This window comes from Podarcis raffonei, chromosome 4 (genome assembly GCF_027172205.1).
Source record: "Podarcis raffonei isolate rPodRaf1 chromosome 4, rPodRaf1.pri, whole genome shotgun sequence".
Classification (NCBI taxonomy): Eukaryota; Metazoa; Chordata; class Lepidosauria; order Squamata; family Lacertidae; genus Podarcis; species Podarcis raffonei.
This window is the reverse complement of record NC_070605.1, coordinates 66,212,861-66,240,233: the sequence shown is the minus strand read 5'-3', so window position 1 is coordinate 66,240,233 and position 27,373 is coordinate 66,212,861. Positions and strand designations below refer to the sequence as shown.

At 42.9% G+C, this 27,373-nt stretch overlaps 1 protein-coding gene across 1 annotated transcript in view; it reads right to left on the bottom strand.

Moving 5' to 3' along the window:
* Nucleotides 1-26,928, bottom strand: part of MAP3K15 (mitogen-activated protein kinase kinase kinase 15) — a 67,311-nt gene extending 40,383 nt beyond the window's left edge. Inside the window, exons 1-5 of the mRNA XM_053387094.1 lie at nucleotides 26,141-26,928; nucleotides 15,998-16,137; nucleotides 14,738-14,761; nucleotides 5,346-5,423; nucleotides 372-565 (exon numbers count right to left, since the gene is read on the bottom strand). Of these exons, the coding sequence (XP_053243069.1) occupies nucleotides 372-565; nucleotides 5,346-5,423; nucleotides 14,738-14,761; nucleotides 15,998-16,137; nucleotides 26,141-26,513 (809 nt within the window). The 5' untranslated portion in view covers nucleotides 26,514-26,928. The remainder of the gene's footprint in view (nucleotides 1-371; nucleotides 566-5,345; nucleotides 5,424-14,737; nucleotides 14,762-15,997; nucleotides 16,138-26,140) is intronic.
* Nucleotides 26,929-27,373: the final 445 nt, after the last annotated feature.

The window sequence follows — 27,373 nt, the reverse complement described above, 5'->3', positions numbered from 1 at the left end:
TTCGAAAGCACGTCAAAGTGCAAGTAGATAAATAGGTACCGCTCTGGTGGGAAGGTAAACGGCATTTCCGTGCGCTGCTCTGGTTTGCCAGAAGCGGCTTAGTCATGCTGGCCACATGACCCGGAAGCTGTATGCCGACTCCCTCGGCCAATAAAACAAGATGAGCGCTGCAACCCGAGTTGGTCATGACTGGACCTAATGGTCATGGGTCCCCTTTACCTTTACATTATACCAATAAGTATCAATAAGTATGACCCACCCACCAACCCATTCACCAGGGTACTGAGAGAGCTACTTGCTGCTCTTTATATACTATACCCAACAAGCCTGGAAGCTACTCTAGCTAAAAGAGGAAAGTGTGTAAAAATTACCATGATGTGACATGAATGTCCTTGAGAAGGCTGATAAACCTGTCCATCAATGGAGCGCACAGAGGCCCCAGGATGGTGTCCCAGTTGGGCTGCATGTACTCAGAGGCTCTCCGCTGGGCATCACTTTCACAGCAAAAATAATCCGCACATGGCGTTACAATGTACGGAATGAAGTAGTAATTGCCACTTGAAGCCTAAAAGACGACAAAGTGTTAAACTATTAGGACAAAGTAAGAACGATACTCAAGTGTTCTTTATGTTCATCCCTTTAGGAAACAAGGAGCATTCAACAGGCAACAACATAAGCAGAAACACCTGCACCCCTTGCAAAGTTCAAGTGCACAGTTTGAAATTAAAGCACAATATTCACAGCCATCCATAGCAGATATCATATAAGTTAGAAATCGGGAAGCTGTGACCCTTCAAATGCTGCTGGAACACAGTTCCCATCTTCCTTGACCATCGATCATGCTGGCTGAGACCGAGAAGAGTCTGGAGAGCCACAGGTTTTCTCCCACCCAGACGTGAGTAAAAAGTTTAGCATTTATCGTGAAATAAAAACACAAGACTTTTTCTGTAAAGCTAAACAATTTCAAATAGTTTTTAAAAATGAGGTAAGGAAACGTCTTTTGAAGACATACCTACTTAGACAACCATTTCCCCAATCTCCTGACCTAAACCTGTTTGAATTGTTTTCTGCTATTTTAATGGCCTTATCACACATTCTAATTGCATACATTTATTTTAATGTACTAATGGAATTGTTTTACTATGCAGTTTAATCATTAGTGTTTTGCAGTTGGTTTTATTCTTACAAATGACTTAGAAGCCACTTTGGCAATTTAGCGATACACAAATAAATAATTAGTAATAAAGTTTCTGGATAATTAATACTATGGGTGTTATTCAACTAACTTTCACTCATAGTGGATCCTCTGAAATTAATGAATGTGACAAGGTTAGGTCCATTAATTGTAATGGGTGTACTCTGAGTAAAAGTTAACTGGATACTACCCTATAACTAGAAACATGGTAGCTTATGGTAGTTGAGCAGAAGAGTGGAATGTCTGTGGGTGGGTTTTTTGTTTTTGTGCTACTATCACAACCAGATGGAAGAGGGTTCCCAAGTCTTTAATTGCAGGTACCATGGAGGGAAGGCGCATTGGGATCCATTCAGTGTGCTCAGCTGTGGCCAAGTACTAAATCAGCTGGATAGCTCGGTTGGCTAGAGCATGGTGCTGATAACACCAAGGTGGAAGGTTCAATCCCTGTAAGGAACAGCTGCATATTCCTGCATTACTGGGGGTTGGATTAGATCAGTGTTTCCCAACCGTGTTCCTCCAGCTGTTTTTGGACTACAATTCCCAACATCCCTTGCCACTGGTCTTGCTAGTCAGGGATGATGGGAGTTGTAGTTCAAAAACAGCTGGAGGCACAAGGTTGGGAAACACTGAATTAGATGATCCTCAGGGTCCCTTCGAAATGGAAACATGATCTGAGAAAGAAGAAACCAAATGCTAACCTAACCAAGAATCACGTAACATTTAGAATAACAGAGACACCTCTGTTTCTGAGGGTCAACAGCCATGTTGTGATTCCACATGCATTTCGTGATGGAATGTCACATAGGACATCACATGACTGTTATAACTGTCAGATGGGATGTTACATTATGTGTGGGAGCGTTCAAAAGTAAGCTAGCAGGGCACAGTGAGAAGGGTTTTTCTCCTCCTTGATGAGCAGGGAGATGTGTTTGTGTTCAACACAGGGAACCTTTGAAACACTGACATTTAAGCACTAAATCCCCAACCTGCTGGCCAATGCATTACAGTCCCATTAGAGCCATGCCTTACAATGCACAGAATGGTTATCAAGATCATGGTTGTTCAGTTCTGACACACCTACCAACTACAACTTGCACAGTTATGTTATTCTGCAACTTCAGGGAGCATTAGGATGCCATCAAAACTGTGTGTGTGTGTGTGTGTGTGTGTGTGAGAGAGAGAGAGAGAGAGAGAGAGAGAGAGAGAGAGAGAGAGAGAGAGAAGAGACTGAGGGGAGATTGTGGGGAAGCTATTTTCCATTCTTATACAATATCTGAATGAAGAAACTAGAAATGAATGACAGTTATAATGATGAGTATGCTAAAAACCTGTGAATAGAGCCCAAAGAGTGAAAAGTAGGACACATCTTCACATAAGCATTCCGTATTACCATCACAATTCAGTGCTAAATGTGAAGTACATGAAGGGGTGCTTTTATAAAAAAAAAAAAGCAATTCCTATGTGAAAAAGTTTTTGCCAGCTCATTGCTTCCAACAATTTTCAGGACACAAGCAGTTGTGATTTACATGGACTGAATAAGGGCATCATGTGGGCTTTGGGGGGATCCGGTGTGTTCAATAAACACAACCATTATTCTGATGTTCAGATTCTTTTTTGGCGATCACTCATAGCCGAGTAATATTGTCTTCCATAAAGATGGTTTTAACAATGAGTCCATAAGTGACTGTGGAGGCCAATTCTGGATCCACACGTCCTTCCACAGTGGGGACATTGGTTTCCAGGCGGGAGTTGATCATGGTGTGGATTTGCCAAGCGTGCCTTCCTCTTAGCATGTTTCTCCCTTGCGTCCTGAGTTCGAGTGTCTTAGTGGGTTTAGCAGGCAGAAGAGCTCTGAGTCCCTGTTTAAAGCGAGAGCCTGATCATGGGAATGCTAGAGTGAGTTATGGATTTCATTAAGGCTTCCCTTACCTCTATAATTCAAGCACTGTACCCCCTTCTCTCTACCTACTAAACCCCATATAGCAATAAACTTTAGAGTTTTAGATATCTGTATCTAAGGAGACTGGATAAATAATACATGCACATCAATCACAGAGAGCAAACACTACACATTAGGTAATTTGGTAGTTTTGCTCAGAGGAAAATGGGTCATAGTGCTTTTTGCCAAAGAATTGGAAAACTCATTAACTCTTCATGCTTCAATGTCCCTAGTTCATTGATTGGTTTATTTTTTGCTCAGCTTATCTTGCTTTTATAACATTAAGAACTAAAACTGACACAAGGCTATCTCAAACAATTACAGTTGCTCTACTTAGTTGTATACCCCTATTGATAAGTATATTAATACAGTACTGGCTATAGCTTTTTCCTGTTGAATAAACTCTTTTTTCACAAAGCACTCACTTGTATCCTCTTCTGCCCCTGAGCTCTCTCTTGCCCCCTCAACTCCCTTCTCTGGATTGCCAGCTAACTTTGAGGCTGATTCTTCTTAGTTGGTGAACATGTGGCTACAAGCTGGGCAGGAATGTTCCTGCCCATGTCCCTCCACTAACCCAAGCTTCCTGGTAAGAGAAGAAGCATCTCACAGTAATCACAACAAAAAAGCAGCACTATAAACAAAAGTCCATCAGAAGCTTAAAAACAGCACTAAGAGGTAATATTGAAAAGCACGGGGAAATGAAATTTTACCCAAAGCCGAAAAGAAAATAGATGGCACCAGGTGAGCCTCACTGAGAAGAGGACTCCCTCAACAGGGAGCTACAACTGAGAAGGTCCAATCTCTGGTCACCACCAGTCTTACTGAAGCTGGTGGGACAACAGGGAAGAAGGCCTTTGAGGTCCATCTTAATTGCTGGACAGGTTCATGCAAGAGAATGCAGTCATATAAATACCCCGGTCTTAAGCCTAACTTGTGCTAAGTAAAGGAAACAGAATGTAAAGCTTTCATGTATTTTTTCCATTGCAGTAAATATACAAGAATTTTCTTCAAGCACAAAGGGTCACTTTTCCATTGAAAAAAGTAGGATGTGGATGCAAGAAAATATGTTCTCCCAAGAAGGAAAACTAAAGGTAGCTCGTTCAGCTACAATGCGGTACACTGTAATTCAAGTGTTCTACCCAGTGTATTAACATAAAGTGTAATAAAGGAAAAACATAACTGCACAGCAAAGACAAGGCAGGAACCATTCATTAGAAATAACTGCAAAGCATGGGCAAACACCATTTGTTAAAATGACTTTAAAGTTATTAAATGCATTGCCTGTGGGAGCATGCTCAGGATTTCAATTTAAATCAGTAACATTAAGGAGTAGGACATGCTTGATACTAGGTAAAAAAATATCACCTAAATAGCCAATCTGCAATGAAGTTATAGTTTAGAATTGTGCATGTTATTAGTATTTTCCATTTAAACAAGAATATGACAACACACTGATAGCGTGGGAGGCACTGCAGTTACCACTGGGTAACCTGGGGGGTAGCTCTCCCCCATGTCATGTGGGGAAGATGGGACAATATCAGAATGGGGAGGAAGTTTGGCCCTTGGCTTCTCACGCACTGTGGGAAGGAGTCATGTAGCAGAGGCTCTCATGCTAGGAGCTTAATGTAAGAAAGCAGAGAGGAGCAGAGATGTAAACTAAATAATATTGACTAAACAACAAACTATTTTGAAATCAAAGAGATAACCAAGGGGCCCTCCTGATGGGTGTTTGATTGCGGATATATTCTGCAACATGCCCTTGACATAATAACACTGCATTAGTGGAGGACTTATTCTGCTTTAGTTTGTTCTGTGATGGTTTCCCAATGCTAACTACATTATTGCTATCCGGAGGAACTAAAGTGCAACCAAAGCGGGACAAAAATAAACCACAACATTGTGGTATAAAAAGTTATGGGATTTCACCATAAAACTACAGGACATATGCACTGACTGGAAGTGAAGCTGTTTGACCACCCAAAACCTTTTGCAGGCATAAACAATATTGAAAGCAGGATTGTACGTGACCATACTGACAGATTCACAAGCATAGGAAGTCATGCATGTGCAATAGAAAGTACACCTGGAAGGGCCCTCAATGGCGTTTTAAAATACCAGGGCAAGAATGCTTTCAAAAGCATAACAGAAAAAGCAGTATAGAGCACAGCCACACTTACAGAACATTCAGGGAAATAATAGAATGATACATACTTTGCCCATCATACCACCACTGTGGTATTCTGGAGGTAGTTGTACTTGAAGAAAAGCTTTGCGGTTGGCAACTGCAGCCTACTCCAAATTGTAATGGGACATTATGCAAAAATGGAGATCATAGGAGTATGCATATTTTAAAGAAAAGACACACAGAATAGAAAAAAATGTATTAAAAAGAGGGGAACAGCAAAATATGACACACATGCATCAAGTACAGCATTTTTCTCTTAAGAGTTTATGCAACTTATAGTGGAACTGCAGAGGTGTAGATCAACTTGCTACAAACCCACAGATGAAACCATACCAATGTTGTATCAGTCACTTTCAAAACAAGCCACTTTCAGACCATGGGTTGTGAAGCTTCTTTCATTAATTAACCAGAGATTATTTTAAATGACCATTCTTTCTTTTCTTTTCTTTTTTGGTATGATGTGACAACCCAAGATTCTGTGGGAATATAGCTAACTGCTGGAGAAGTCCTTCTTCTACATGGCAGGAGGAAAACAGAGGGTACATATGAGAGCGAAAGGCTTCGCTCAGGCTCATTCTAGCATGTTCACATCACCCTTAAACCATGGTGTAAACAAGGCATGTGTTTAAACATGTGAGTTGCAGTACACTAATCTGCACACATCACAAACAATAGTCAGCAGACGCCATCTCTCATAAATTTACCAAATAATCCAGACTCTTCCTTAACACAGACATTTTTTAAAATTAAAACGTAACATTATACAAAGCCTAGGAAAGTAGAATTGCAATATACAGGTGTAGTATATAGAAGTTTCTATATATGGGGCTTCTAAACAATACTGTTTCTATTAATTCCCATATGTGAAGTCTTGCATATTTCAGATACCATGACACCTTAAACACATGTGTTTTACGTGTTAGGATGTATGGTCACATAATAAATGCAACTGTTGCTGCTACTATAACCTTCATGCTCCAAAGATTATTAGAGTCTTGAGTTTTACAAGGCCACACGCTTTCTCAAGAAGTGCCATGTTTTCCAAAACTTATAAAGAGGACTCCTGTCTCTAAAGCAGGGGTGGCAGATCTATGGCTATCCAGATGTTATTGGACTCCCATCAGTCCCAGCTGGAATGGCCACTGGTGAACAATAATGGGAGTTTTGGTCCTGTAGTACCTGGAAGGTCACATGTTCCCCATCCCCACCCTAAATAATATTAGGAGGAGATTCATATAGTCACACACACTACCAAACCAAGTTGCTGCCTCTCATTAATACTTTTGAAAACAGTCAAAAGTATTTTGATTAGGCATCAAAAGGAAATTGGGATGTTGTTCTTCCTGCCATATTTTGCAGAAACTAGCACACATTTTTTACGACCCGATGAATGATCATAGAGATAGCGGTGGACTTAAACTGAGTAACATAAGCACAATAATACTATCTCATAAACGTATTACATGTAGCACAATTATGACCTGAAGAAAAAAGCAAAAAATGTATTTGGTATACATTTATGTAAAGAGCCCCCTACGGCAAGAAGGAGGAAGCATCTTGAATCTGTACATTCCTCAGAAAATTGACAGCTTGTGATTTATCTGGCATGGATGAACGGGCATTTCCTAAAAAGGCTTATTAACTGGACAAAGATAGTCAGTACTGTACAATTTATCATTTATCATTTATGGTACGATTTATCATTTATGGTACCGTCTTCTTACAATTACTAATGAAACAGCATAATGAATAATGCATATGTTAGTATGTGCATAGGGGCCTCAGTCCTACGAATGAAGTATTCTGAAATTTCTAAATAATGTTTTTTTAACTGAGGCAAACATGCCATATCTTTCTTGGAAACCTACTTTTGCCTAGAGATAACTACGCTTCTCTTGATCCGTATGTACTCATCATCGCCACTGGGTGTGATATGAAAGCTAGAGGTATGTTAGCAACTTTGTCTTATAAATAAAAACATTTAATATTTTATGCACCTTATCATTGGCAAGAAAAGCCAACTGAAATGTACAAGCTTCCAGCGTTTCTTAACTCTTCTAAAAGGAGTATCAGAGTGAGTGCCATGTGTCATATTGAAACTGCATTATTATAAATCAACTCTATGCCTTTTATGCTATCTCATGTTAGTATAACCCCTATGCCAATAAACTGACCATGTACCTGAACTCTGTATTACATGTTATACAGTATTTGCTTCACAGATCATTGATTTGACTGTAGCTGTGCTGTTGGGTTAGTGGGGCACTCAAAACATTCAGGGAAACAGACCTTAGAGAGAAGTATTTTCCATTTATGTTGTTACAAGCAGACAACATAACAAAAACACCAACTTTCTATCCAGTTCAAATACAGAACTGACACAAAGTCAAAGAGTAATTTCCTAAGTTCCATATTAGTTTAGGAAAATTGCAACAACCTGTTGTCTCTTGGTTGGCGCTTTGTGTTTCTTGTTACATTTGCTCTAACAAAACATGGCAGGCTTTTATTTTATTTTTGGATTTAAAAGTTTTGGGCAACTTATCCATATCTACTCCTAATAAGCACTAGTGCAAGTTTCTCTTTTCATACGGTAGTCTGGCCAATCTATGCAAAAGGAAGTCATGAGAAGTTAGGAAGTATAATGCAAACTGCCATAAAAAAATAGACATACATTTTACATATTTCTACAACAATGTTGACCCCTCAGAAATCAAAGAGCACAATCTGTTTCCAAAACCATGACTGCACCATGGTAACACTCTGAGAAAGAAGAAACCGTTCCACTAGGCTGAGTTATTTGCAATTTATTTCACAGATAAGTGCTTTGACAGGCTCTGCAGAGTTGTGTGTACACCATCAGTGGTTGCAAATGGCAGTCAGAGTTCAACTCTCCAAGGAACTTTGAGCACATACAGGGGCATAAAAAATGGTGACCTTTAGTTACATGCAAGGCCAGTTCTGTTTTGGGAACCCAGCTCCCGGATGTTAGAAGCAACTCATAATTCATGATTTAAGACTCTCAGGGGGGCAGTAAATTAGCAACACAAAATATTAATTGTTTGCTTTGTAAAGGATAACATCTCTTTTCATTTGTATCTCATAATATTTTACTGCTAGAACAACAGAAATTGACAAATCCCAGGGTGTCGTGTGTGTTTTAAAAAACCTAAGTCTTCCCACTTGTGTAAGGCTTAAATTGGTGCCAGAGCCTTATTACTCAGAGCACCTACAAAACTACTCAACTAAGTTCAAAGGCCATGTCCCAACAGATGCATTCTACTGCTGACACAAATGTTCCCAGCTTCATTTTCAAATCATTTCCTCCTTCATTGAAAATATTAGTCCTGATTTAAACATTCTGGTGGGGGGTGGGACTGGTCAAATTGTTATCAGAGAGTAGATAAGGAGAAGAAAAACATTTCCCATCTTTCATTTTTAAAGGAAGACTAAGAGCAAGCACCCCACCCAACAATTGGGGGGATACCTAGTAGCTTAAAATCATGCTCAACTGGACTAAAAAAAAATAATTCACAGAAATCTCCTGTACAGTCGCATTTTGGTTGTCAAACGCCCTGGAACTCGTACATTTTGGCTCCTGAACGCCGCAAACCCGGAAGTGATTGTTCTGGTTTGTGAACGTTCTTTTGGAACCCAAACATTTGACAGTGCTTCCGCGGCTTCTGATTGGCTGCAGGAGCTTCCTGCAGCCTATCAGAAGCCGTGATTTGGTTTTCGAACGGACTTCCGGAATGGATTCCGTTCGACTTCCAAGGTACGACTGTATTAGGTTTAGAATGGTCCTGAATCCAACTCCTGCCTTGCCCGTTGCGGTAAGGCATAGTTCTGTGTTGACTTTCTAACACAAAGTTAAGTCATAAGCTCACTCAACTCAATGCAATGCAAAGGTTGCACATGCTTGTAACTTACACACACTTGGGCAATTCTATGAATTTGCATTGTTGTTGCTGTTTATTAAAATTCTATACTGTACCACCCTTCATCCAAGCATTACAGGGTGGGTTACAATTCAAAACCACAAAAATATATATACTGTTCCATGCCGCCCTGACCTTTGAGTGCTGCCAGATTCCAGGGGTCCAGGCACTTACCCAGGGTTCGTGTTTCCTTTGGAAATGAGGCATAGTGGAGACTGTGGTGTCTTTATGGTGTTTGGTTTATTTACACATATATACAACCTGAGCCTGCGATGGAGGGGTTCAAAGCAATACACATCAAAAGGGTCCTGTTTCTCCCAAGGCCGCCACCTAGGATTCAAACTTTCAGCCCACATTGTGCCCTGATCCCATCTCTCCAGCTCTCTCTGCTTGCACACGGACACCTCTTTTTCTCTGACTCACATCAGGTGAAACTATAATCTTAAACCTTCTACTATCACTGGCCTTTATCTCTGCAAACTAACACAGAGCACAGTTGGGGGGGGAGGGGCTCCACACATTTGCTGGCTGACAGAGTGTGTTTGCTATGCTGATAGCCCATCTCCCTGTCTTTGTTCCCTGCTAATGGTTTATCTTTAGCAGTGCATTACCAAGCTGGCTCCTGGCTTGCATTTTAACATGCCAAATCCAGTGTCTGGAACCCAGGAATTAGAAGGGGAGCCCAGGAAGCCCACAAACCCATAACACTACAAAAATACATACAGTGGTACCTCGGGTTAAGTACTTAATTTGTTCCGGAGGCCTGTACTTAACCTGAAACTGTTCTTAATCTGAAGCACTACTTTAGCTAATGGGGCCTCCCGCTACTGCCGCGCCGCTGCCACACGATTTCTGTTCTCATCCTGAAGCAAAGTTCTTAACACGAGGTACTATTTCTGGGTTAGCGGAGTCTGTAACCTGAAGAGAATGTAACCTGAAGTGTATGTAACCCGAGGTACCACTGTACAATAACCACCCCACCGGAAAAAAAAACTTTTAAGCCATAGATTGTTTAATTAGCCAAAGACCTGGGAGAAGATGAAAAATTTTGCCTGATGCTGAAATATATGTAATACAGGTGCCAGGCGAGCCTCCCTTAGGAGGGCATTCCACAAGTGGGGAGGCGCTGCAGAAAAGGCCCGTTCTTGTGCTGCCATCCTAGACTTCTAATGAAAGCAGCACAAAAAAGGGCCTCAGAAGATGATTGCAGGGTCCGGGTCATATGGGTGGGCATTGAGGTATTGCGGTCCTCAGCTGTTTAAGGCTTTATAGGTCAAAACCAGCACTTTGAATTAAGCCCCAAAACTAACTTGCAGTCAGTGCAATCAGGTCAGATTGGCATGATAGGCTCAAGCTGTCTTATGCCAGTGAGCGACCCGGCAGCTGAATTCTTCACCAGCTAAAGTTTCCAAGCCATCTTCAGAAGCAGCCCAACAAATAGCATAATGCAGTAATCTAACCTAGAGCATAGACAACAGTAGTTAAGACTATCCCTGTCCAGATAAGGGCAAACCTGGGCCACCAGCCAGAGCTGATGGAAGGCATTCTGTGCCACGGAGGCCACCTGAGCCTCAAGAGACAGCAATGGATCCAGGAGTACCTGTATTCCAGCTCCTTCAGAGGGAGCATTACCCCACCAAGAGCAAGCAACCTCCCATCCATCTGGCCAAAGGAACAACCCACTATCAGAGCCTCAGTCTTATCTGGGTTGAGTTTCAGTTTATTGGCTCTCATCAAGTCCATTGAGACAAGACAACGGTCCAGCCCATTCACACTGAAGGTTCCATGGCCCCAAAGAGCAGTCCCTAAGCATCACCTTCTGGAAACAAACATCCAAGTAGTACCTTGCAGAAACCTGATACATGCCGAGTTCTACCTGCATAACTGGAAATTACATGACTGCTTCCATTCATGGTACGTGAGTAAACAGGCTAAAGGTGGCTTTCTGACTTGCCCAGATAAAAATCACAAAGCAAGTGTTTTGACCACATCAATTGTCAGTGTTAAGTATTGCAGCCATTGGGCAAAGTCGCTTGATATTTGTTTCACACGAAAGAGGGGGAAACGATTTGAATTAAACCCCTTCTCCTGCCTGGCCAGTCCGCAGCACACATGCAGAACCGCGTAGAGTAATGACTGAGACTGTGTACACACCATACATTTGAAGCACATTGCACAGAAACCCCCCAAAATACGAGAACTGCAGTTTGCTACCTGTAGCTCCGTGATGGGTAAACTACAGTTCTCAGAATTCATAGTACAGCCATAGACTGAAAGTTTTGCATGTGCTTCCTTACACTCCTCTAAGCCAGCAGTTTCTTCTCCAGTATTCCAGCCCCTAAATCCCTCAAGCCTGGAGCAACTTGCAGGCTGGCAACACTGTGTGAAAAATTGCATCTAGAAGAGAGTGAACAAACATGCACAGACTTCTCACTATGTCAAATTGACAGTGTGATATGGTCACATGCAAACAGGATGAAGGGCAAGGATGCTCCATCGAGCCTTATGCCAATCTGTTCTTTTCTAGGGATCAGTTATGTATATAATGTTCTTCTATTTTATTTTATTTTATCCTACCCTTACTAGGCTTCTTACTAGGAAAATATACTTCAACTTTATTCTCACAATAACCCTGTGAGGTAGCTTAGACTGTCAACCCCAGTCAACTGATATATGTAACGGGTGTGCAGTTACTTTGTCTCTGTGGTAGGTGTTTTTTTGGGGTGGGGCTCTTCATTACTACTCCTGCCCATTTCCTTGCTCCCCACTCTAGTTCCAATCCACACTACCTCCCACCTCCCAGACAGAAAGGACAAAGCAATGTTCTCCTTCTGTCACTGTATGCTTGTTTGCAGCAGGCAATGAAGCAGTAACACTGAGGAGAATCAGCTGGCCCTGGAGGTTACTGGGAATGGTCTTCTTATTTAAGCATAAGCCTTGGTAAGTGCCCAGTGATGCCAGCCCCTGTCACTGGCCCCGTTAGAGCAGGAAGTGAGAAACCTGAGCCTCATTAGCTACTTCAAATAATGTGTGCCCAGGCAACACTCATGGTTCCCTGAACCAGCCATCTGTTAACCCACATAACTCTTGAGCAACAGTATGCTGCAAAACAGAAGAGGAGTGAACAAAATAAAAGCAAATAGTTACATACAAAATATATGCAACTCGAACAAGACACAAACACAAAGGCAGAAATATTTGGCTAGAGTTAGAAGAAAATTCCATCATGATTCTACAACAGAGCAGAAGGGTAGACCTCAATCGTGAAGAGAAATTTATTCATTGACACTCGTGGGAGGTACAGCTTGATTCTGCTCATATTGTTGTCTCCACTTTTACTGTAGTCTTGGGGCAATACTGATTTCTACATTTACTAACTATGAAACAGGAATTGATTGAGTCACAGGCACCTCATATTCCACATATGCGTGTGGCCTTCCTGTTCCCCACAAAAACTGTAAGTAGACCAACTTGTAAGATTTCAACTCTGTTTTTGAAATTAATGAAGTTTTCTGCTCCCTACCGTTCCCAAATGTGATACTTCTAATAATTAGAAATTTAATTGTGGGAGCAGAATGCTTCATTCAAAACAGAGATGTGTTTTGAATAAATGATTTTGAAATATTATAACTAGGTGTGATTGCAGGAACCAGAATGACTCCCCCCTCCCTCCTCTACACACATATATTGTGGGTGATGTGACTCATGGCTCAACTCATCATATAAAGACCTACAAGCTCAACATGTAACAATAACATTTTATATGTATTAGTTTGTATATCATCAGTCCCCTTCAACTGCCTCCAGTATGTTAACCACTGTGATATATTTGTTGAATATAATTATATGCACTCTCCACAAAATGTACAGCCTCTATGTTATGAGTACTTGGTGGCCGAGAAATTTACCAAAAGAATATGAGAAAGTAAGTAGCATTTTAATATTAACAAAGGGGTCTGCCTGTTGACAGATTTTTAAAAGGTTGCTCTGTTTCACTATCACACATGACTCATTTTCCTTACTCTGCCTTTATGATATTTACAGGCTCTGTTTATTTTTATAACCCAATCAATCTTCAAAAGTCAAAAAGGTAACATAATTTAAAGAGCAAAGGGGAAATATAATTTACATTATTCCTTTGCTGTTTGTTGTAGGTGATGAGTCATCACCTCCATCAAATTTTCAGTATTAAGCTTAAAGCTGTTGCAGTCAAATGCTATGCAATGGTCTACATTTACAAAACACACAAATAGCTAACCAACATGCATTTGCATTTGTTTTGGGGTTCCATGGGGGAAAGAATCATATTTCCATGGTGTATTTAGTCTGAATCTGAAGCCTCGAAGGCATGGCTATTCCACAGTATATATCTAATCTGGATCTGAAGCCCTGAAGGCAGTTTGGGTGAGCACTAAGTTCATGAGGGGGTCAGGCCCATAATTGAGTTTCAGGAGCTCAGCAAGGAACACTGCAGAAAGAAAGGCAAGATTTTGAAGCCACCAAATTCTTTTCCAGTTCTGATTAAAACTCAAGCAGAGGAGACTTCCCAATTGTAACCTTCAACTCATGCTCCCAGCCTCAAAACAGCTGCAAAAAGCAGGGGACATTAACCAGCAGTTTAGGGCTAAACATCTGAAATATATCAGGATTTCCAAAATAAAGTACCAATATGGGTGTCTGATAAAACATGGTAAGTTTGAAGAACACAGTTAGCTCAGAGCAGCTCGCCCCATCCTAGTGCCCTACAGTAACTGGATCAGGACTCCTAGCATCTCTGAGCATCATCCATGCAAGCTGCAGGTGATGGCAGATGTACTACAAAACGTATTCTTGGAGAATAATAATCACACCCACAGATTATCTGGACTACTTAACATTCTCTCTCATTTCTTACAACTGATTTTCCACTAGATTTTCAGGCACTTTAAATCATGAAAAAAATGAAAACCATTTTCTGAAATGCAACTAACTCGACAACGTATTCTCAATGAGCTGTATCCAACAATGCAGTTGTGCTGGCAGAATGGACTTCCCTGAATGCAATGGAACTTCTTTTTTCTCTCCAGAGCACTCTCTGGGCAACTGTCCAGAGCATATTTGGGGTGGGAAGGGGTGTGTGGAGAGGAAATTGAAGTCTTGTTGTGGCAGCAGACCCTCAATGGGACAGCATTAGGTATAACCTGATGAGAAGAAATTAGTCTTCTTTTCATTAAATAGACTTCCAATCCTATGGCAAAGTAGGCTTGTTTAAACCACTGACCTAAAAAGCAGCAGGTATAAGTAAACTGTGTGCAGAATAGAAGCCATGATTTGTAGGAGCAACTGCATACTTGGCGCGCGCACACACACACACACACACACACACAGACACACACATCTCTCTCTTGAAGTTATGCAGCTCCTCCACACAGATTTCCTTTAAAATAAACACTTCTGTGCTACTCCCAAAGTAAGTTTTAAAACACAGGATCTTAAATACTTACTGTGTTTTTCTGAGACACCATGTCCTGGAAAAGAATGGGAAAAATGCAACTTTATAAAGTGTAAAATATAAATGTTTGCACCATGTTTGCAAAACTCATACCTTGAAATTTTATTTTTGGAGGTTGAAATGCTTTGGGAAAAGGAAGAATAAGGCTGGGCTGTGTTTTAGAAACACAATTTGGGACTATGACTCTATTGCATAAGCAGATTTTTTTTACAAAAAAAATCTTCTAATATATCTGTAACTTGGGCATCTTGCATCCACTTTCTCTGGTATTTTGGAATGCTTCTGTTCAATACCTAGTTCATTTCCTACTGAGAAAACAAACCATCCTGACTTTGTTAGGAATAAAAAATAGTAAACTATTCAGACAGAAATGAAATAAAAGTAATATTTAGACAGACAGACATTCAACAAATTAAACTTTCCCAGTCACACACTCTTTATATCACTAATGAATTTCTGCCCAATGCATAATTGTTTTAAGTGACACAGTGCACCTATGTGCATTGTAAAATAACTAGCATAGAGTGTAGTAGTAGTAGTTGACCATGCAGAATTTAACAGGTATAGCTTATCCAATCACTTGATGAAGGCAAGCACAATGATCCTATTCTGGGTTAGTAATCAAATCAACATTGGTCTATTTCCATGGAAAGTGTGAGTCATTTTCCCTTCCAAAAACATGGAAATACTAGGGTCAAAAATTCTTCCACAGAAGAGAAGAATTAAGGCTCTTTAAAATTCACTTCTAAACCCAAAAGTATGATAAATCTAAGCTAAGGCTCCCACCTTAAGCACTATGTAAGCAGTAAGTATGTTCCAAATGACAATCATTTTGTAATAAGTTGCAGCTCAAAGCTGTAAGCATCCATACTTTCCCTTGTTGTTTTAGTTCTAATGATTGGCTGTTTGGGTATAACATTAAATCTGAAGGTACCATAGGAGCACCTCTCTGATTTTCCTATATGTTTTTGAGCTAGAGTGAACAGTGCTACTTCCAAGCCATACGAAGGAACTTATTTCCATGGGTCTTATGTGATAATTAATTCATAAGAAACTTAAGTCTTCTAACCTGAACATTCTTTTTATCCAAGACTTTAGTTTATAAATGCACACATTTATAACTTTATTGTGATGCTTGGTAATAGTTCTGTTGAATTAAATAGGGCTTTTCAGTCAAATCGTTTATTCATACCATGACAGGAACAAACGTATCTTCAACATAATTAGGGATTTACAATAAATGGCACTGTACCTTCAGTGATTGAGAAGTATCGGCATCAGTGTCATGATAGAGTATAACATTATTGGCCATATCAAAACTTTCACGAACTCCAAGGTGGTAGAATAGGGATGGTTGCCTGGAGACATCACTCATATCCACTACCGCAACATCTGTAATAAGAAAATTTGATAAGACTAGAAGAGGAGGTGGAGGAATAAACTAACATGCCTATCTCCTAAACCAGCTCATCTTTCCTTATAAACAATGTTGGAAATGCTAGATTTTTCCTTTCAAAATTGCATTCTTTCCCTAACTGATCCACCTCATAACTTACAAGCAGAAGTTGTAGGGTGGTATCCAATGTTAGTTCTACCCACACTAGACCCACTGAAATTAATGGACATGACTAACTTAAGTGCATTGTTTTCATGAGTCTACACATAGATCACAATATTTTGAGGGCACCACTTGCCCTAGTCTGTTAGGGATCACTTTGCCAGCATCATAACACTATAATGTCACATAGCCAATCCCTCCAAACTGGCAAAGACTTATATCTCATCACATTTCATCAGAGCCACACAACAAAAATAAAAATTGCCAAAGGAAACTGAAATGATTGTCAGTGTGGTGTTTTATTTATTTATATTGGGGGGATGGGACAGCTGTAAAAAAATAAGCCTACATGGGGTTTGTGCCTGTGTACGTTCTGGAGACTGAAAACCATGAAAGCAGATCACTTTCCTGATGAGAGCATTTACACAATGTGTTCATCGACTAGGCCACTGTACAATGCAGAACAGCTGATGACCCATACATAGTTTATTGAAACAGGGTTTATTTTCACCTTGCAATTCCTTATGAAACAAATACCATCCCTCTAGCCAAATAGTTGGTTCATATGAGGTGCTGTGGGAAGACCATTTACCTACATTGATCTCTAAAAAATGGGAGGGACTGCAACCCCAGAATTAATAATTGAATCTCAAAGAAGAAGATGAAGAAGCAGGTCTGCCTAAGCAGGGCCAAGAACCTGGATAGCTGGTGACAATTGGGACAACATTTGGCTAGGTGGACCTATGATCTGAATCTGTATCACATGGCTTCATATGTTCTATCATGAATATTATAACCAAGAGTGTTCATATATTATCTTATTAACTAGTCACAGCTACTATTTAGAAATCAAAATTTAACAATGAGCATAGCATCATGAGTATTGTGATCTGGAAATGTTACCTGTGTCACAAACTCACCCAGTAACCTAATTAATATAAGCCAGAATAGTGTTTCTAACTGTGGCCAGCCACGTACCTTCAGGAAGTCCGTAAGTGGGACATGAACAAAGCCGCTCTTGCTCTGCTTGACTCATCCAAGAGTGTCTGTAGTTGGTCTATTATGAGCCATGTTTAGAACCTTGCCCAGGAAGGTGACATTTGCAATGGGACTATATTCAGATCTTCTGAGTCTAAGGAGGGTCCCTTAAGGACTGGTTTCCCTGATGCCTCTTTCAGGCAACCTGGCACCACTCCCTCTCAGAAAGGTAGTCATCATCTCCTTGGCCCAGCTGGCAGTCTCCTGGGCAAGAACACAAGTAGCAACCTGCTACTGTCTAGCACCTTGTCCATATACTTGAGCCTTATCAACTGAAACTCATCCATTAACACATGACCAGACAACACTATGGAAGCCTCCAGAAACCGACCTGCTACGGTAGCAGTGTCTAAAACCTTATAGATGCAAGTTGTTTATATCCTTGCAAATAAAGTCGCAACAAGCTATAAGAAGGTACCAGTGTGCAAAATACCCCCTATAGAGCTCCACTGGATGAGACACCAAGCACACAATGAAAGTAGAGAAGCAATTCTTTTCTGAGGGAAAGAAGTGGTGGTGGTGAAGAGTTATTTCTGCCAATTTGCCTCTGGTCACCATCTGTTCTACAGGCTTGGGGGATCCTGGGAGGTGGTGCAGGAGACTGTAGGATGAAAGGGGGAATCAGAAGAAATCACCTCCTGCACAATTTTCATTCGTGAAAGCTTCTGCTGGATCAAAGAACCTTCTATCATCAGAGAAAAACAAGTGCGTGCAATCCATTACCTTAACACTAGTTGTTGTTTTAAGAAGGTTTCTCTGCAAAATATTATAATAAAAACCCAAGTTGTTTATTCCCACAATACATTTCATTTAAACAAATTATAACTTGGCTCACGTTGTGAACCAAGCTTACATATGATTCTGCAAAGGCATATAAAGTGAATTGAGCCTGCATGAAGTAACAGGCATAATCAAACAGTGCTTTTCCTAAATATATCCCAAGACTATGGTGTAAAGTTACAATTGTACCCAAACACTCCATCTATCATCATTCTCCTGGAACACTCATCACTTGCTAAAAATAGCAAAGCTGCTTATTTTCTACATTCAGGTATCAAATGAATTGCATCTGCTCCTCAGACAATTTGTTTCAATTACTACATAATGGCAGCATATTTTAAAATCAGTCTTACTATTTACTCCAAACAATTGAAGTTAATTTCAGTGGGATGAAGAGTGAACCTGAACTGATCAAGTGGCAGATCTTCTTATTTTAGTATTTTGACCTACTCAGGTCAAATGTGCTACAGCAAAAATATTTGTTTGGCAATAGACATATAAACATTGTCAAATCAAATCAAGTACCTTCCTTTTCATTTTTTGAAGCTGTCGATAAATAAAAATTCTGACAGCCTCTTCCCGATCGCTACAAAACAAAAAATCAAGCAGCTACCATAATATGGCTTCTACCAGCACTTAACTCTTAAATTGGGCTTTGGCCTTGGGAGAATGTCCCACACTGCCCAAGATGTCTTGGGCCAATAAGCTATGCCTTTCCCCCAAAACCAATAAAAAGATGTTGTAGCAAAGTAGGAAAGAGACTGAACTATGAATCACATAGTCCCTGGTTTGAATAACAAGCATAATATTATGCATTAAAAAAATTATGCTTAATCAAACATGCAGTATGTATCAGCTTGCATAACAGCATTACCCCAATATAATATATCAATTCTATTGCAACTTAATCAACTATTTACCCAAGATTTACATAGCAACCTTGCTACTGCAAATATTTTTTGATCTATAATTCCTATTAATCATCCTAAACTTAATATGGCTCTATACATTATTTTTCTACAAAGGCCAACCCCCACCACCCCCAGGAAAGCATGAGATAAGAAAGTAATATCTTTATTCCTGGATATGTTGTAACTACACAATGAAATCAGATACAACCAAAAGCTTATCCACACTGTCAAGATGAAAAGGTAACATGCCAATTTACAATCTTACCTATAGACAGCTACCTTATATTGCATTGAAACCCAAAATAAAATTTGCCTGAAGGAGCTTTCTCTTTCAATAATAAAAACAGCTACACCAAAACATTGGCTCTATACAGGATGTCTTGTCAACAAAAACATATAATGTATCTCAAACTACTTCTGTGCTTTTCTAAGGGATAGAACAGGCTTCCTCAACCTCGGCCCTCCAGATGTTTTTGGCCAACAACTCCCATGATCCCTAGCTAGCAGGACCAGTGGTCAGGGATGATGGGAATTGTAGTCTCAAAACATCTGGAGGGCCAAGGTTGAGGAAGCCTGGGATAGAATGAAACAACAGCTTTCCTCTCATCACACAAGAACATTATGCGGTCTATCAGATAAGGCATTCATTCTAGAACAAGGTTGCGGAAACCTGTGTCAATATCCCTATGTCATTTCACAATCTTCACTGTTGCCCCTGCAACTCAAGCCTTCCTTATCTCAACTTCTACCAAATGTAATTCTACCATCTTCATAATGGGTAAGGAGTAGCCAAGGCTCCACTGATGGAATCTGTCACCATACCTGTTATCTGTAAAGACCCATAAATTAATATGGCCAACGAAAAACTTTTAAATAAAGTGTTAGTAACACAATGAAAAACTTTTAAATAAAGTGCTAGTAACACAATGCTCGAATATTTCCATGTACGAACCAGCACTTAATTAAAAGTTATGAGGAAGCAAAAGATAAGTTCATAGAAATTTGGATTTTTATAGCAATTTCCCACGACTGTGATTTAAATTGCTTTAAGGCAGGGGTAGGGAAGCTGTGCTTTAAATGCTCTGCAAAACAAAGCATGCATATGTAAGCAGGGTTTTAAGCACTGGAACTATAACTATTGCAAGCTAGGCAATAGTATGTAAAAGCTAAATGAATAAATCATTTGCCTCTTACTCCTGTACTTGGATGCTAATGCAAATGTTATTTTAACCACAAGAAAAGTATGTCCCTTCTATCTCTTTGAATCAGTGTCACCTTATTAAAAACAAAACAAAACAAAACAAAACCTTAAGCCATTGACTGTTATTTCACTTTATATACCGTAAATTTCGCTCCATAACACGCAGATTTTTCCTCCTAGAAAGTAGGGGGAAATGTCTGTGCGTGTTATGGAGCGAATGCCTACAGATGGCGGGGGAATCTGCTGCAGTTGTGAGCAGTCCGTGGCTCGCTTTCAAACAGTAAGCGGCTCCTGTCAGCTAGCGGAGCCGGGGAGGAGGGAGAGAAGCAGAGCGCAGTTGGCTGCTTTAAAACAACCCCGTCCTCTATGTCCCTCTCTCCTCCCCACTGAGCTGCTAAGTAGCAGCAAAGCTTTTCAGCCAGCCTAGCCGGGAGGAGGGAGAGAAGCAGAGCGGGGTTGGCTGCTTTAAAACAACCCCGTGCTCTCTGTCCCTGCCTGCAGTTTTTTGCTGTCCGATTTTGGATTAGCCACTGTAGGGGCTGTGTGTGTGTGTGCTTGAGCTATCGTTCTCCTCCTCCTGCTTCCCGTTCACTCTCCCTGCGCCCCTGCGCTCTCCCTCCGACTTTAGGATTGACACTCTGTGTGTCTGTGTCTGTGTGAGGGCTCCTTCTCCTTCTCTTGCTTCCGTTCACTCTCCCTGCGCCCCTGTGACTTTAGAATTGACACTCTGTGTGTCTCTCTCTGTGTGAGGGCTCCTTCTCCTTCTCTTGCTTCCTGTTCACTCTCCCTGCGCCCCTGCGCTCTCCCTGCGCCCCTGCGACTTTAGAATCGACACTCTGTGTGTCTCTCTGTGTGTGAGGGCTCCTTCTCCTTCTCTTGCTTCCCGTTCACTCTCCCTGCGCCTCTGCGCTCTCCCTGTGCCCCTGCGACTTTAGAATTGACTGTGTGTCTGTGTCTGTGTGAGGGCTCCTTCTCCTTCTCTTGCTTCCGTTCACTCTCCCTGCGCCCCTGCGACTTTAGAATCGACACTCTGTCTGTCTCTCTGTGTGTGAGGGCTCCTTCTCCTTTTCTTGCTTCCCGTTCACTCCCCCAGCACCCCTGCGACTTTAGGACCAGTTCTCTCTCTGCGTGTGTGTGTGTGCTTTGACCTCACTGCGCTTGTTGGGGGAGAGTGTTGGTCGCAATTTTTCTTGATTTGTCTCAGAGTGGTTACTATCATGGTTTCCTTGCCGGGGAGGAGGGAGAGACGCAGAGCCTGCTTGTTCTAAAGGAGCAAAGCCAGAGAGGAGCCTCTCCTGCATTATTAGCAGCATCCTTCTCCACACCCCCCACGCGTGCTCCTTGTCCCTTGAGTTCTTTTCCTTCCCTCCCCACTTAAAACGTGGTTACAAAGCACGGATCCACATGGATCCTCAGGATTTTTGCACTAGGTCACCCCAAATTCACCATCAGATCACATAGCATATCCATGGCTACAGCCTGCACCAAAAAACACACACACCCACTGTTTCATGGGGCCGCAATGGCGCAAAAACGTGGTTACAAAGCATGGATCCACATGGATCCTCAGGATTTTTGCATTGGGCTACCCCAAACTCACCGTCAGATCACATGTCTGTGGCCACAGCATGAACCACAAAAATCATACATCCACTGTTTCGTTTAGAATATTTTTTTCTTGTTTTCCTCCTCTAAAAACTACGTGCGTGTTATGGTCAGGTGCGTGTTATAGAGCGAAAAATACGGTACTTTTTAAATATAGGAAAGTTAAGATGACCTGGAACTTGAGAACAATTAAACTCTCTGTAATGCTTTTTTTGGCTTAAATTCTTTCATAGCTGATATGTCAGGGTCAAAGTATTTTTTTGGGTTTTTTTGCAAGTGTGTAAAATAATAAAGAGATGCATCTTTCCACAGAATAAACTGAGCAGGATATTGACTTTCTTTCCACCTGCAGATTTGATGAATGTTCTGAAACAACTGTAGTAATTAATTTTGCATGGTGCTTTGCCAACTTCATTTCCCCCCCTTTCCTTTGAGGTTTCTAAACAAATAGGCAGCACAAGCTTATACATGTTTACTCAAGAGCAAATCCTATTGTATCCAATGGGACTTACTTCCAGGTAAAAGTCCACAGGTCTGCAGCATTAGTTACCATATTTTTCCGTCTATAAGAAGCATCCATGTATAAGATGCCCCCTATTTTTTTACATTTTTTAAAGGGAGAAAAACTAGTCTTATACACGGAAAAATACAGTACATAACAACAGTAAATGAAATGCAGTTTGTTATGTGAAGCCCCATTAACAGGGCTGATTTTTCAGTTACATGTGTAGGTTTTAATAAAAGCTTATAGAAAGAGGCAAGTATAATAATTTGGAGTCCAATGTAAATATGAAAAAAAAATTCTGATTATCATATTCTAAACCAATTCATTTCCCAGAAAATACTTTTCAACTGAACTAAGGTATGCTTTAAATAAACTATCTGTATCATCCAGTCATGCAGATACTTAGAAACTCCTTTTAGATAACAGTATTAAACAGGGCAGAAAGTTGGCCCATAATACACATTTGTGCTTAACAACAGAACCTGGTGTTGGTTTGCATTTTGATTAAAACCCAAGAGAAAGTCTCTGTGATTAAGGAATAGAATGCATTTCACCTTTATTGTTAAAGAATAACACCACTATGCTGATCAAATGCAAAGAACAAATGAATTAGTAGGACAATAGGATCAGCCCTGTTGAGAGTGGCATAGGTAAAGGACTATGGAGCAGAGAAAATAGGGAGGGGGGCTCTCCTTTCTCAGTCCTAAACTGAAGATACTGACACCATCACTGCTAATACAATAGCAAGGGACACGGGTGGTCTGAACCACTGAGACTCTTGGGCTTGCCAGTGGTGGTGAGCTCCCGTCGCTTTGTCCCAGCTTTTCCCAGCCTAGCAGTTTGAAAGTACACCAGTGCAAGTAGATAAATAGCTACAGCTGCAGTGGGAAAGTAAACAGCATTTCCATGTGCTCTGGTTTCCATCATGGTGTCCCATTGCACCAGAAGCAGTTTAGTCATATCCCGGAAAGCTGTTCGCGGACAAACACCGGCTCTGGCTCCCTTGACCTGAAGCGAGATGAGTACCGCACCCCATAGTAGCCTTTGAATGGACTTAACAGTCCAGGAGTCCTTTACCTTATTATAATACCACGGAACTGGCAGCTGAGTAACAGGAAAGTTTCTCTTCTCTCCTTTCCCCCCAGTCCTTCATCCAAATGCTAAGTGGGAAAAGCTGTTCTTCCACGTCTTTATCTGCCTAGTTATAAAGCCTTCTAGTTCAGTATGCTAACAGAGCACAACCTCTCGTCTTATCCCAGAATGAAAAGATAATAAAGGGGGGAAAATAAGGTCCGTAGAAGAGAGGTAAGCAAAGCCATGGTTTATTACAAGGTGGCAGGGATCTGGCTCATAGTAACAAATGGATTCTACAGAATATTTAGGGATAATCTTTATACTGCCTTTACAAATGCATAATTCTTCTTATAAGATTCCAAGAACAAACTTTCTCCCCCTGTCCGCAGCATCCCTTCTTTAAACACACTCATGGAAGAGAGAGCTCTCAATGGCATTTCTCCATAAAAGCAAAATGAAATCTCCATGCTTAGCCAGTATGTGTACCTTTCAACACAAGATGCTGGGGACAAACAACAGAGATGACTATGGCCTTCATGGGCTGCTTGCGAGCTTCCAGGGCTATCTGGCTGATCCTGGTCTCTACAGGCATTACTGGAGAAAGAATGCTAGATTTGTGGATGGTCACTAGTTCAGTCACTCCTATGTGTTCTTGCTTTGCAAGAGAGCCTCTTTTGATTCATTAAGGACAATGTAAGTTTTGCAAGAAGCCAAACTGAGGTCCCATTAAGGTGCACTACACAGGAAAGCAATGGTGGTCAACTGGTGGCTGTTTGGATGTTGTTGGACCTCATTCCCCATCAGCCCCAGTCAAGAGGGCCATTGGTCAGGGATTATCAAAGCCACAGTCCAAAGGGCTACAGCTTTCTCATCCCTGAAGTTGTGAAAAACCATGTTTAAGACAGAAATCTTACATATATTACCTGGCTATGAAAGTCCATTGAACACAATGGGATTTACCAGACACAGATCTAGAGTTTGGGGGGCCCCTGGGCAGGCTGCACTTTGTAGGTGCCCCATGCCAATCCCCCCCAACACACATTTCCAGTTGGGTCCCCCAGCTGTAGCCATATGAGCATCTTCTGTGAGCAATGGGGGACGGGGGCAAGCACATAAGCGGGAGGCTGGCAGCTTCCCTACCACCAAGGAGGACTAGTGGTGGTGCATGCTGGGGTGGGGGCAAGCAAGGTGCCCACCCTGGCAGACCCTACTGAGGAACAATTGCCCCTGTATTGTGCTTTCACTGCACATTTTGAAATATGATGGCTGATTATCTTGGTTTCCATTAAGCTTTGCTTATGTTGCTTCTTCAGCTGCACAAAGCTCTTTGCAGGGCTTCTTCTGTGGTGTATATCCTCACAACCCTGCTTAGCCACTACCATTCTATTTGCACAAACTGAGACTGAAATATCTATTGCTCAAGGACAGTAAATGAGCATCTCCATGTCACTTCCTTCCTATTCTGTACTTCCCTGCTAGTTTCAGGACTTGGCAGTGTAACTTGTTTGCAATAGGCACTGTCTTGGAAGATGTGAACGAATACTAGGCTTATTGCCTCCATGCATGTACATAATGCATTTTCCCCACAACATGAGGTTACACGTGAAAGAAAACCCCGAGAACCTTCTTCACTGCCGCTAAACTGCGGGCGGGGGGGGGGGAGGGAGGTGTTATTTGGAACAGTGAGGAGATACTTAGATTCCCTCCCCACCCGTTTACCGCAACGGTGCACTTTATCTTGCACCTAGACGGTTTACGAGGAGAAAGCAGCGCGTTAAGCATGCATGCCAACCTCCTCTTCATTGCAAACAGCCTTCTTGACAGCAGGAGGCTTCACAGCTGGAAATATATTTAAATAGAAGCTTTTAAAACATTTGCATACACACACAACCTGATACTGGAACATGGGGTCGTCAGTGCCCACAGGTGCCAACTCCTAGGGGCCGAGTTCACTTCGCCCCCTCCTCCAATAAAATATTTGAAAGGGCTGCCCCCCCCCCAAAAAAAGTTGATGAGCATTGCCATTCAAAAAGTGTGCGTGCACCGTGTCACGTGATTGATTATGCAGAGCTGGGCTCGCCTGCCCCCCAACCCACGCCCAATATTTTTTTCAAGTTGGCACCCCTGCCAGTGGCAGCACGCAAAGAAAGGCCGGCCTCCTGCGCTTTGGACGCTAGCCGTGCAGCATCGGGAGTAGCGGGTCCTCTAGCAAAGTTGAGAAAAGCAGCGCCTGCAGGAATCAACCCCTCCCGCCTTTCGGCACAACTTCTAAAAGCACAAGAGCCCTCTCCTCATTCATTGCACAGGGGTCCTTAGAAATCCACACGTATTGCGGGAGGAGGGGGGAAGCTGTGATCTCTTGGCGCCGAGACAACCTTCCTGGGATAAAGGGCCAAAGGGCGCAACCAGATCAGAGGGCGCGTCCGGCTTTTGTTTTGTTTTTAACCAGCGATTCCAGTCTTCAAAGATCTGCCGAGCGTCCCCGCTGCCTCGCTTGCCCTCGGGGCAGCAGGACAGGTGTTTGGCTTGGGCGCCCCTCGCCCTGCCAAAGAAACAGCTTCTCCTCAGCTGCTGAGCGACAACACGCCGCCAGGCAGGCAGGGGCTGGAAGCCTTGGGGGGCGCCTGTTGCTGAGGGAGCCGGCGCCTGGCTTTCTCCCCCTGCCCTGTGCGGTGGGGCTGCGCCTGCGGCCTCCTTTCTCTCCGCCAGCTGCCCTCACTCACCCGCGTCGTAGAAGGCGTCCAGCACGGCCGTCTCGCCGAAGTCCAGCTCGCCAAAGTTGACGGTGCTGAGCTGCGCTCCCTCGGCCTCGCAAGCTCGCGCCAGGCACTGCAGCGCGCCGGCCTCGGGGCTCCGCGCCCCCGAGCCGCCCTTGGGGCCGTCGTTGAGCACGTACACGGCCCGCAGCGAGCGCTGCCGAAGCACCGGCCCGTTGCCCTCCGGCACCACCTCGGAGCCCGGCGGCAGCGCCTCGGCGCCGCCGGGCTGCTCCGACGAGTCCCCCGCGCTCGCTCCGGCTGCAGGCGGCGGCTGGGGCTGTTGCTCCGCGGGCGCTGCAGCTGGGACGGTGGTGCCGCCGCCCGCCGGGTTCTCCATGGGGCGAAAGCGGGTGGCTGCGCCCGGAGAAGTCGGCGAAGGGGACCCCCGCCCTTAGGGCGCGAAGGAGGGAGGCAGGCTCATCCCGCTGGGCCAAAACAAACTTCGCCGCCGCAGCCGCCGCGCCGGAGGTGGGGGAAGAGAGATGAAAAGGCCGGCGACGCCTTTCTCCCGTCAGCGCGGCTCGCCTCGAGGGCAGGAAAGCTGCCCGGAAAGCTCCCCGCAGGGTTGCTGGCAGCGCCTGGCGCGCGGGCCGGTGCTCGCCCTGTCACTTGGCTCCTAAAGGTGCCGCTTGCCCGTCAGGGGGCGCTCTTGGGCGCGCCGCAGCCAATAGCACTGTCCCCACGGATACCGCCAGCGGCAGCGGCGCCCACCCGCGCCCCCGGGGAAAAGCCCAGCTTGTGTCCGTCGGCGCTCTTGAGCGGCATTTATAGGAGCGCGGCAAATCTTCGAGATGCCTAAAGGGGGCGTGGCTGCTCCTGGGCGGAGCCCTCAAGGTCCCGCCCTCTCCTTTTTCTTAGGAGGTCTGGCCAGGGGGTCTCTGTGGGGCGCTCTTAGGACTCCACGCTCCTACAGGCCTTGAAGTCATTTTAACGGTCATGCTGAAGTTTGGGCTGCTTGAGGTTTTTTTAAAAAAAAAATTGATACATGTTTTAAGTGCAATGTCTGGTTTTCTTAGACTGCTGGGGTTACCCAACAGTGATTTCCTAACACAGGAAAATTGCAGTTGGCTTCTGTTACATGCAGAAACTGCAGGAGGACATAAGGAGAGCTTGATAAAGGTAAAGGGACGCGGGTGGCGCTGTGGGTTAAACCACAGAGCCTAGGACTTGCCAATCAGAAGGTCGGCGGTTTGAATC